This window comes from Gorilla gorilla, chromosome 11 (assembly GCF_029281585.2).
Source record: "Gorilla gorilla gorilla isolate KB3781 chromosome 11, NHGRI_mGorGor1-v2.1_pri, whole genome shotgun sequence".
NCBI classification, from domain to species: Eukaryota; Metazoa; Chordata; class Mammalia; order Primates; family Hominidae; genus Gorilla; species Gorilla gorilla.
In genome coordinates this window covers 55110392-55122982 of record NC_073235.2, presented here as the reverse complement: position 1 = coordinate 55122982, position 12591 = coordinate 55110392, and the positions used below count along the sequence as shown (strand labels likewise).

Genomic DNA, 12591 nt, shown 5'->3' with positions numbered 1-12591 from the left:
TTCTTGTTTTTCTTATAGTACAACTTCTGGCACATACACAAAAGTGAACATAGGTCGGATGTGGTGGCTTATGCCTGTAATCCCAGCACTTTGGGAGGCCAAGGCGGGTGGATCACTTAAGGTCAGGAGTTTGAGACCAGCCTGGCCAACATGATGAAATGCGCTCTCTACTAAAAACACAAAGAATAGCCAGACATGGTAGTGTGTGCCTGTAATCCCAGCTACTTGGGAGGCTAAGCCAGAGAACTGCTTGAACCTAGGAGGAAGAGGTTGCAGTGAGCCGAGATTGCGCCACTGCATTCCAGCCTGGGCGACAGAGTGAGACTCCGTCTCAAAAAATAATAATAATAATAATTAAAAAATAAAATAAAATAAAAAAATAAGTGAGCATTAGACTACCGATTCTAACCCACTAATTCAATTACTTTTCAATAATTAGCTTGCATAGACAGCTGCCACAGATTAAAATTATCCATCAAATAAGGCAGTGAGTGTGATAATTGAGTTCACTTGCAGTCCAAAAGTTTCTATGTCTTTCTCTCAATTAAGGGAAGGAATTATTATGTCAGATCTATATTCTGTGGCATACACTAAAGATGCTCAAAAACATTTATTCCAATTTAACATAACTCTTTAAACAGTTTTAGAGCCACCTTACAAAACAGTGTCAAATGTTATTCTCCAATATTACATACATGTTTCTTCTTTACATCAAGGGACTTAAAACACTAGTACTTTATCTCTGACACTTCCAGGTTAACAGAACACCCATGCTGGCTTTGCTGCACAGAGTGCACCTCTAGTTTCTAACCAATGAGAAAAATACCTCCAGAATTCGCTCATCATCAATTTCATTGAAGACTGTGCCATTGATCTGATTGGGCTTCAGAGCAACCCAGTTAAACACTGGCATTCTGAACTTCGTCTTGATTGGCTTCTTAATTTTCACAGCTAAAGACGTCAAAGAGAATGGAATTAAGATCCCACCAAAAGCCTACGACCCTCAGGAACAATCAGACAACAGTCCTTGCAGATGACACTTTGACACTGGAGGAAGGTTGGCAAGAGGCGCGCAAGTAGGTTTTTAAAGCTGGAAAACAACACACATGGCCTTGGCCAGAGCCATTTGAGGTCATCATTTGGTTGACTAACACATCATTGTATTAAAAGACGTCTAAGGGCCAAGGGTTGATTTTTTTTTTCTTTTAACTCAGGCAACTAATTTGCTGCATTACAGTTACAATATTAGGACAATGGTTGGGACAAATAAAAAGTGTTGGAGAGCAAAGATTATTACTCATGTTACTAGATAGCAGAGAGGGCAAAAACTTGCCATATTTGGACATCCTAAATTCTTGGTTGCAGACCACATGTTTACAAACAAACCTTAGAAGATGATCAGGGACTGCAGATAGTGGCTGACTAGACTACCAGAAGTACAACGTCATGAAGGCTGACTTCCTGTGGGTGATTCCGATAATGAAGATATATTGGCTGCTGGATTATTTCAAGCAGACTAAGGGATATGAATGGCCTAAATGAGAAAATAGGTTTTTGAGGTCTTGCTCTGTCACCCGGGCTGCAGTGCAGTGCCGCAATCATGGCTCGCTGCAGCCTTGACCTTCCAGGCTCGGGCAATCCTCCCACCTCAGCCTCCAAGTAGCTGGAACCACAGCTGTGTGCCACCATGCCTGGCTAATTTTTATATTTATTGTAGAGACAGAGTTTCACATGTTGCCCAGGCTGGTCTCAAACTCCTGAACTCAAGCGAGCTTCCCCACTCGGCCTCCCAGAGTGCTGGGATTACAGGCGTGAGCCATCTTGCCCAGCCTAAGAAAATGTTTAAGACAACAGAGTGAAAAAAGGGGTACATACAGACCAGGACTCTGTCTTAAAAATAAATAAATAAAAGGGGCGGGGGCGGAAGGAAAAGAAATTGCTGGGCGTGGTGGCTCAAAGTCCTAGCACTTTGGGAGGCCAAGGCAGGTGGATCACCTGAGGTCAGGAGTTCAAGACCAGCCTGGCCAACATGGTGAAACTCTGTCTCTACTAAAAATACACAAATTAGCCAGTTGTGGTGGTGTGCACCTATAATCCTAGCTACTCGGAAGGCTGAGGCAGGAGAGTCGCTTGAACCCGGGAGGCAGAGGTTGCAGTGCACCGAGATCACGCCATAGCACTCTAGCCTGGGCAACAAGAGCGAAACTCCATCTCAAAAAAGAGGAAGGAAGAGAGGAAGGGAGCAAACTCCTCTTTTTTGAGATGGGAGGGAGGGAGGGAGGGAGGGAGGGAGGGAGGAAGGAAGGAAGGAAGGAAGGAAGGAAGGAAGGAAGGAAGGAAGGAAGGAAGGAAAGGGAAGGGAAGGAATTGTATGGATTCTCAGACTCAGAAATAGCCACAGTCCCTTGCCCTTCTTTTTGAAAAGCAAGTTCTTTCCAGGAGTCAGCTGTGTTTGACTAGGAGGTATCTACACACTCATTAAAAATACTGAAAACCTCTTAATAGAGAGAATGGGATGTATCTTTAAGGGACTATGGGGAGTGCCAACTCCTCTCACTGTGAGGGAATATGCCAAAAAAGGTAATCCATTTAAAATTATATTTATCTATTATATATCATAAAGAAGTCTTCCCAAACCATTTAGCCATACACATTCAGCTTCGTCAGTCGGTTCTGGGTAGCCTACCACACTACTTGGGAGCTTCACTATTTGTCATTATTAGCAAGACAGGGAGGAGAACTTCAGCGCTTCAGTGCAGAACAAAATAAAAGCAACACACGACTAAGCTTGTAGCTGGCTGCCTGCCTGCCTGCCTCAGTTGGCGTTAACTGAGACAGACAGTGCCTCTCATTCCTCCAGAGTTACAAAGGCCATTTAAACAGCAGGAATGTCATCTGATAAATCCACACAAAAGCATGCAGAAAAACAGACACAGCTTTAGTCAAACCAGGCCTCTCCACCACCAAACATGACACCTTTGTCCCCACTACGCCACAGTGTCAGATTCCTCACCATACAGCATTTTGTCTACGCTACCCAGGAAAACGGATGTTCTCAATGGGACAAAGGAACAGACTTTCCTCTAGCACTTGCCCTGGCATTGCCTCTGGCACTTCGGCAACGTTAGGGATCTGGGGAGCAGCAGAAGGGCTGCAGAGGAGTCTTTTCATAACCTGAGGTGACAGGTTGGTGCCAATGGCTTCCTACCTTCCTCCCACAGACATGGTAGGCTCATGACGCTCGCTAGAAGTTTGCCATTTGCAACCACCCTTCTAACTATTTAGCAAGGTCAGGAATGAGCCTGAGATCAGAACACAGGCAAGAAAGTTCTCCTCCTTGGAAAGGTTTTCCTGGCTTTAACCAGGGTGGGAGTGGGAAGAGGAGGAAAGCACACAGGTGACCACTGGACACACTGTGTCCCCATGGCTCGGGCTAAAGGCGGGTGAGTGCTCCCTGGAGTGGGCCAGAGACCAGCATGAGGGAGGGAATGGAAAAGGGGCACCTGGCACCTTTTTTTTTGTTCTTAGAGTTGAAGCCTCAGATACAAATATAAAAATTAAAAGAAGAAGAAGAAGAAGAAAAAAAAAACCTTTTCTCAGAGGAAATGGAAGAGGGCATGTGAATCCAGGATGTCTGCTTCAAGGACAATAGTCTCTTATGTAGGTTCAACTAGAATGTGTGGGCAAAACTGGAATCATCATCAGCCACCACCAAGACTTCCCGCAGACACAAAGTCAAAATGCAATGGATCAAAGCAAAATGGAGTGGAAAGATGTCAAGGCACAGTGTGACCAACAGAAACACATGGCAAATACTCAACACACTCAGTGAGGAGCAACCTACAGAAAAGCTTGATTGGCCCGTCTTTTGTGGAAGCAGAAAGAACAGAGAAAATACAAAAAAAATTAGATATGGTTAGAGTCAAGTGGCTCAGCAGTTTCACGCACTCAGCATAGAATTTCATGCTTCTTGGACACATTTCACGAGGCGGCACAGAGCCAAAAATTCATTTCCATTCAGGCCTGCCTCCAAGACTCAACTATTTCATTTTAAAAATTATCCTTTTTAGAAGAGGGAAGAAAAAAATTATTTCATCGTAGTGGTACCAAACAGCAATACTGAACTGTGCTAGGCATTCCATAGGATAGGAATAATTTTTACATGAAAAACAATCAACCAAAGTCCAAATTCGCATTGTGAGGATCCGAGCACATCCTCCCAGACAGACGGCAAAGGTTCCACCTGCTCAGCAGCCTGTCTCAGGTGACCTACCGGGGGAAAGGGAGCCAGGTTGTTCTATCACAGACTTGAGGAAGGAAGCCTTCTTCTTCAAATGCATATTTCACACTACTACTATTTTCTCTATAAAATACAAAGAAAACTCTCAACTAGATAAACTATGGGGCTCTCCTCTTGGTCTTCTGTCTTGGTCTCCAAGAACACACCTGCCCATTGAAGAGATAAGACCCTCGTGTTGCCTGTGGATCCAGAGGCCAAGTGATGTCATAGGTTTCTGACTTCCCAGGAGGCTTCAGAATATTAGCTCAGCTCTGTCTCTTCATTCTACTGGGCATCCTGATTCTGTCTGGCCTCTTGGTTCCAGAGTGAGAGAGAGAGTTACTGAACACACTAGCAAAACATCTCACCAAATGGGCTTCAATCACTAAGTATTAACAGTCTAAATAAGGATGAATAATAAAGAAAGATTAAAGGCCTTGTAGAAATTGCCTGATCTCGAGCTATCAAAGACTCATAAGGATCTTATAATGCTTCCAAGACATCCCTCACAATCATTTAGTGGACACTTATGGAAATAAAGAGTTCCTGTATTTCCACCTACAGTCCTCTAAATTGCATGAGCCACAACAGGGACCACTTCCAAGTATAGCAAACCCTAAAAGCAGTTGGTTATCAGCCAAGCACAGAGCTCTACACCTTAAAATATTGAGGCAATTGACAGAGCCAACACATTTTTAAAATCAAGTAGTGGGAAGAGCCCAAGCAAAACAATTAATAAATAGATCAATCACACAGGACATGGCCCCTTGGAAGGAAGCTCTAGGCACATCTCAGCCTCTGGGCTCTCACTCGGCTAAGGCGGTTCTGAGGTCTATGTTAGTGCTCAGGTGCGTGGAAGTGGGTGCTAAATCACACATCAGCGTTTGTCAGAGACAAAGGAAGCAGCCCCAAATGAGATACCACAGCAGACACGTCTCACAGCAAGTGCGCCTTGGGGGCTACCAAGAGTGCCTAATCAGGGTGGCCAGGTGCACGGGACGATAATGGGTTTCCACACCCAGTTACTGACAACAGCCTGGTGATGGAACACATTCCCGGGGCTTGATATGAGGTTTCTTGTTTGTCTGTTTATATTCCATAGTCCATCAGTTCCACGATGACTCTGCTCCAACTTTTCTCCTTCAGAAGTAATAAAAGTTCTAGAAGAAAGTGGTAGACGGGGAAGATCTTGAAGGGTAGAAATAAGTCACCGATTTACTGTGGACCTTACTGTGAACTGGAATCTTGTTTCCCTGACAGTTTTATATAGAAGTCGGGGTGGAAGTAAAACCATGGATTTGATGTGGAGTGAATTTATTCTAGGTGACTCTGGGGCATCCAAAAGGGCTCCAGTCATTGGGATGAATGAGCCCCGATGACTGGCTGGCAGAGCTGCAGATGGGATCCTGGAAGGGATGGAGATTGGGAAATCTTTACAGCTAAGACTGGCTTTTAGACTTTGGGCAAAAGGCTCTGAGAACTATCACAGCCTTGGAAATGGAGGCTATTAGAGTGGTAGTTCTTTATTGTAAATAAGAGACCTCATGGACAGGCTGAAGTAAATGAGGAGGCAGAATTACCCCACGTCACAGGGATGGCAAAGCTTAGAGCAATTCCAGATGCCAGGGAAACACTTCAGGACTGGAAAAACGGCTCGTAGCATCATCTTTGTTTCCATGAGTCAAAACAAAGAGCTTAGATTTCAAGGCATTAGAGTGACTCTTCCTCCTGCTCTAACCCCTACCTCCCATTTTATTTCTGGTGAGGTGAGGATGCTGTTTTCTATCTTCTGGTTGGCAAGAGGACATGAATTATTTGGCAGCATTTTAAGGCATGATAATACGGCTGTTGGCAGCACTTCCTCCTTGAAGTTTAAATCCACTCTAGCAAATTCTGATGTTCTCGAATGCTCAGAAGACATGCCTGGAAGCCTACGTCAGGCAATTACACATAAAAGCATGTTTCCCTTTTATAGATGACATCAAAAATACCATTTAAAAAAAAAAAGGATCCAGAAGCACTCAATGTCTGTGCCTAATACTGAGCTTTGAATACTACAGGTGTCCAGAAAGTATCTGCTGAACCCACAAAAATGCACTGATCCTCACGCAGGTAGCTTGTCTCTCTTCCATTCTCTCGGTGGGGCCAATGGAAGGCAGGAAGATGGTGTAGGAGATCAGAACCTCCCATTGTGGGGTGTGGTTGTGACAAAGACAACTCAGAGCAAAGTGCCTCCCATGCATGATGATGTTCCCTCTATTGGCTACATCAGCAGGAATTTCTTATACTAGGAAGAGATACACATCATTGCAAGAGACCTGGACTTTGAAAGAATAGCTTCAACTCTCCGAGATAAGACAGCATTTCTGATATGAGTACCTGGGTTTGAATTCTGTGCTCTTACCTGCTAATCCTGAGTTGAAAACCACTGTGGGTGAAGATGTTCCAGGCAGCGGAGGTGCAGAGGGAAGGGGAGGTGCTAAGGGAGGAGCTGGTACAGTCTCAGCTGCAGGGCCTGGGAGAGGAGGAGGCGGAGGGGGCGGTGGGGGAGGAGGAGGTGGAGGAGGGGGTGGCGGCGGCGGCGGTGGCATAGGTGGTGTTACTGGACCATTTTGCACTAGCAAAGAAAAAAGAAACAGATGGACTTTGAAAATACGGGAATGGCTTTCCTGCAATAAGCCATGTGCAAATAAAGTCATCTGAAAACAACACACTTAAAAGGACAAAGGACTGTTTTCAAAAACCAAAAAATGTCCTCATTGACAAATGGGAAAAATATTTCAACATATGTGAAATGAGGATTTATAAATTTAATCTCAAAATGTAAACAGTTAAGAACTACTCAAGAAAACCAATTCTTAAAGAACATGCCAACAAAAACGGACAAAGGACAGAAGTGGACAGTTGGCAAAAGAAGAAATACAAATATTCCAAAACTTCCTCAGTCCTCCTGCCAAGGCTTCTTACCTGTTTCAGGTGTGTCTGATGAGGGAGGCAGTGGTGGTGGAGGAGGGGGCAAGGGTCCTGAGGAAGCGGCCCCCATTGTGGGTCCCACAGAGTTACCTGCTACCACTTCTGACCCCATGGACAATGTGCCAGAAGCCACAACTGGCAGTATGGCGATATCCCCATCCCCTTTCTTCTGAATTTTAATGGTCCCTTGTTTCTCTAGTTCATGAATCTTTTTTTCCAGGGTAGACTGTCTTTGAATTGCTTCTTCTTTTTCTTTGACCATTTTTCTTAATGTGTGAACTTGAGTATTTGCATCTTTGTAGATTTCCTGCAATAAAGTCCAAGGTCAAGAGTTTATCTTCACATAACATTCATACTTAGTAGCATCAGATTGGCAAACTGAGGATAAACAGAAAAAAAGATAACTCATATGAATGGGAATTCTTTGGAACTCAGCCAGAACCTATAAAGTCCCATTAATTATTAGTTGTATGCTAGTAATGCATGTAATATATTCTAGCTATTGTTGTTAGTAATGAAGTTCTTTCCATTTAATAAATGCAGCTAACTCAATTTTCCCTGCAGGTGGAAAGAAACAGAGCAGAAATGACCCGGAATGCTGACTCTGGAATCTCCTGAGGGTGTTCTGGTGATGCATGTTTTCCTTCCTTTTATTTTAACATTCATTTGTAACTCTTAGATACACATATCAGCTAACAATAGACAAAAGGGCCCTAAATCAGACTTGGATACAAATCAGACTGGGATTAAAAATCTGCAAAGCATGGAATAATCTACTCATGAGTAACCAGGGGCTGACTGTTCCTGAATGGCTTTCTCTGGCCCTCACAACACCCCCTTGACCAAGCTCAGGATAGCGATTGTTGTAACATTTTCCCATCGGTAATGCGGTTAACAAAACAGGCCAAAGCTTCCCTTCACTAATTACTTATTTCTGTCTAGCTTTTTAGCAGAAAACAAAGAAGTTACAATTTTCAATTCAAAGGCTGTCCTGGTTCCTTTTATAAGGGGGGCCCATAGAGGTTCTAGTGAAAGGGTTTTATGGAACTGAACTTCCTTGCTGGGCCTTGTACAAGCGATCTCTCACCACAAACCTCCAGCAAGCAGGGAAACATTCTTCACACCCTGTCTATTACTAATAATCTAAGAGTCTGAAGTTGAATTGAGTCCATATGCTACAACTCTGTCTCGAAGGCGTGCCAGAAAATAAATTTCCTGGACTGAACTGTAGGACATGTCAGGATATCAGACACACACAGACACGATAACCATCACATAAAAGGTGCCATTTCATTAGCAGTGGTGTAAAGGCAAGCCATTTGCCTTAAAGCTCTCCAGGCATGTTGGTGTTCTTATGTTCAGCACAATTCCAAGCACAGGGATGGCACTCCATAAATACCTGGCACATAAGGTAAACAATACTAAGGCCAAATAAAATAGCTGGGATTAGCTGATAATAAAATGGATTGGTTTTGCTTTGCACATCCCCCCCTTTTTTTGGTGAATGCCATTAAGCCTAGCCTGTGTTGTATTTCACTGTTTCCACAGCAACCACCAAATCTCGTTTTGAGTGGAAGCAAAGCAAAAAAATACAAAGAAGCTCAAGTCCTAATAAAAATAAATAAGTGGCATGAATTAAATCCATGCTGTGTTTTTATTTCCAACCAAATGGGTGTTCCACAGAATTAACTCAGCCTCCTTCAGATGGGAAAACGCTGTTGCTCCCAAAATCTGTGATAAGGAAATACTGAACCCCCAGTATCTGACTGCACACACATGTGTATACATACGCCGACTATGTGTAGTTTTCAACTGAGCATCACCTCTCAAAGGTTTCCAATAAATATGCTGCATCAATGCATTCCTCTGAAATGAAGGTACTCTGCGTTCCACTGGACGAAAGCTGGAGTACATTCCCTATCGTGCCCATCTGGGCAGCTGTCATCATTACACTTACCCGAACGACATCCAGCTCCTTGTTCCTCTGCATGAGTTGCTTTTCCAGTTCCACAATCTTGGACATGGCTTCATTCTCTGTGTCTTGCAGTTTTTCAGATAACTGTAAAATTTTGAAAAGAAAGCTGTCACAATACAGGATCATCTTGATCAGCCCTCAGTTCTCAGAAAGTGCAGCTCCAAGATGATTAGGGACCAGGGCCCTGCATGTGTTCCGCAAGTTGTTTTCTGGAAATGGTAATGTTTATAATATGGTTCTGAATACATATTTGCTTCTACCAGGAATTGATAACTTAGACATGATTCTTAATAAGACCCACATGTCCACTCCTTAGTGTTCAACATACACAGTGTGCCTCCCTCCATTTCTGCAGGGGCTAGCAAGGGTAGAGGAAAGTAAGGAGAAAGAGGAAGGAAAGTCCACCTCCATCCTCCACTCCATGCCAAGAAAGGGCCATCAGCCTAAAGCTTTTGAAAATTGGTAACACAGTAAACTTGGTTCTTTCAATCTAGGTAGCCAGTTGAAAAACAACTACTGCTTGGTTTGACCAAACTATGCAAGTAATAAAAGTTGGTTGCCACGCCTGTAATCCCAGCACTTTGGGAGGCCAAGGTGAGTGGATCACCTGAGGTCAGGAGTTTGAGACCAGCCTGGCCAACATGGTGAAACCCCATCTCTACTAAAAAATACAAAAATTAGCCAGGTGTGGTGGAGTACACCTGTAATCCCAGCTACCAGGGAGGCTGAGGCAGGAGAATCACTTGAACCCAGGAGGCAGAGGTTGCAGTGAACCAAGATCGTGCCACTGCACTCCAGCCTGGGTGACAGAGTAAGACTCCACCTCAAAAAAAAAAAAAAACCCACAAAAATAATAATAATAATAAAAGTTATTTGGGGGAGGCCATTCAAATAGATTGCTGCTACAAAAGTGGACATGTAAGTATGGTCATGTAACATTGGCTGCGGCTTCAGGAGAAAGACAGGGTGAGCCATGTGTTAAACAGCTGCTTTTCACATAGGGCTCTAACACTGAGCAACTTCTGATTTCTAACATCTCCTTTAAATTCATTACAAGTAAAGAAAACCAGGGAGGCAAGGTAAGGAGGAAGAGTGGAGATTTACACTGATCGGGTTCAGCATATAACACAAATCTTTTAAGGGAAGATATACTGAGCCTGTAAAATTCTCTTTTTAAGCGGATGCCAGCTGGGTCATAGCAGCACTTTTAAAGGGAGGGTTTTTGGCTCACCAACTTGGCTTACCCACAGCCATGAAGAGACCCATTTTCACAGTGATGGGGAAAGGTGAAGGAAACTGAGCATATGCAGCACTCTTTAAAAAACATGTGGAGAAAAATAAATGAACTGTTCAAAGGAGAAAATAATAATCCTCCAAAAGGAGACACTTCATTTCATAATCAAGGAAAGTGCTCACCAGACTCACCAAAAGAATTTGGTCTTCATAATGCTTGGGTTTTTGAGAAGCACCATTTTTCTGTTAATTCTTTTACTACTGAAATATGTGGTTAATGAATGAACAAATAACCTCTAAACGCCCTTAGAGTCATATTCAAATCAGTCTATGGCAAGAAAAATCCCTCAAAGAAAAATGAGACCCTGTCCTGTGATAGAGCTGACAACGATACTGAGGACATTCTTCAAAGAACAGGATATATGAGAAAGCACACCGATGTCCTTGAAAATGCCTATTGTTGAAATGACTCTATTAAGAATTTGAGTACCGTAAGACAGGAATGTTCAGACATGCAACACAGAGACACCACCTAATCCTGTCCATGGGCTTGTGTGGACATAGTTGATAAGAAGATACCTCTTCGCCTCAGGCCAAATTCTCATATTTAATTTCCCTCTAATCATTTACGTAATGCCAATCATCAAACACCCCCACTCTGCTTGAGCCTGTAACCAAGACTGCCAGGAAATGCACCTCAGCAGAAACTGAGCAGGTAAGTGAGCTAAAGCAAAGCAACAGATTCTATTTCATTTTACATAACACATCTGCTTTTTGGAAAAAACACAGAACAGCTTCTGATAGCTCTCTCTTGCAGGGTATGGCCTATTCCTATACTCCAAATCCTTTAATTTACCACCATAAAAGCTGACATTAATTCTGCTTTGCAACCAGCTGAAATGTAAGCAATTTTTCCTTTTATGAGACATAGTTACATGAGAAATGTTTTCTTCCAGTTCTTCCACCCTCTCCAAGGCAGCATTCTTAGTTTCAGCATCTTCCAGTAGAGCTCCTACATCAAAAACATTGTCCAGGTAAGCCTGGATCTGGACTTGAAGCTTGTCACTCTCAGTGTGTTTCAGCTTCTAAAAACCAGAATAGGAGAGAACGTGGTGTTAGCTCATCTGTGGAAATAGAACATCATTTCCTAAGAGTCTGTCTTTTTTGTTTTTTGTTTTGTTTTGTTTTGTTTTGAGATGGAGTTTCGCTCTGTCACCCAGGCTGGAGTGGAATGGTATGATTTCAGCTCACTGCAACCTTCACCTCCTGGGTTCAAGCGATTCTCGTGTCTCAGCCTCCCAAGTAACTGGGATTACAGGCACGCGCCACCACACCCAGCTAATTGTTGTATTTTTAGTAGAGACGGGGTTTCACCCTGTTGGCCAGGATGGTCTCGATCTCCTGACCTCGTGATCCACCCGGCTCAGCCTCCCAAAGTGCTGGGATTACAGGCGTGAGCCACCACACCCAGCCAGTCTATGTGTTTTCTTTTCAACAAATAGTCCAGCCCTTTCCGAGAGAGCTTAACATGTCATCTTCCTTAAGAGAATTATGGAGTGACTGCCTAAGCAGTATCATCAGATGACTTTCTGGTGAATACCCTCTCCAAAATGCACACACATTTTCCCCCAAATCCTTACTGCCCCATGTAGTTATATTCCTATGTAAAACATTTTGATATACATGAAATTGGGACAACAGAAAAATTAAAAGCGGCTTTAACAGGTTATAGTCATGGCCACATAAAACCTGAGGGGTATCTGTGTAGTGGAAAAGACTGGAGTGTTTGGTATCTTACCTGGTTAGTTACAGTGGTTCCAGTAGGGGAAGAAGGTTAGGCGAGAGGTGGGGCAGACACTGACAGAGTTTATACTTGGCCTTGGGGATTATTTTAGCACAAATTGCTAGAGCCCAACCTCCACACATCCCTCCCTAAGTCAGTATACAGCATGAACAGCTCAGGGCTCCCCAAGGCAGATCAGAAAGCTTTCCCCAATTCACTGCCTCCCAAACTAGGCATCCTGCAGGGACTCAGCTAGCTCTGGAAATTAGAGGTCAAATAAATCAGTGAATCTTCCCTACAAGTAACATAAGTCATGACTTTCCCTGGGGAACAGATGAGTGATTAGAA

At 43.4% G+C, this 12591-nt stretch overlaps 1 protein-coding gene across 9 annotated transcripts in view; it reads right to left on the bottom strand.

Annotated features, from left to right (window-relative positions):
• The window catches only part of FMNL2 (formin like 2), a 315524-nt gene that overhangs the window by 23516 nt on the left and 279417 nt on the right, over nucleotides 1–12591 (bottom strand). For 5 of the 9 annotated variants that reach the window (XM_031008485.3, XM_031008488.3, XM_031008484.3 and 2 more), the window contains exons 12-17: nucleotides 11396–11545; nucleotides 9210–9311; nucleotides 7247–7559; nucleotides 6684–6896; nucleotides 3845–3865; nucleotides 827–951 (exon numbers count right to left, since the gene is read on the bottom strand). In XM_031008485.3, coding sequence (XP_030864345.1) covers nucleotides 827–951; nucleotides 3845–3865; nucleotides 6684–6896; nucleotides 7247–7559; nucleotides 9210–9311; nucleotides 11396–11545 — 924 coding nt within the window. The remainder of the gene's footprint in view (nucleotides 1–826; nucleotides 952–3844; nucleotides 3866–6683; nucleotides 6897–7246; nucleotides 7560–9209; nucleotides 9312–11395; nucleotides 11546–12591) is intronic. The other 4 variants (XM_031008489.3, XM_031008491.3, XM_055380881.2 and 1 more) reach the window with 1 other exon arrangement.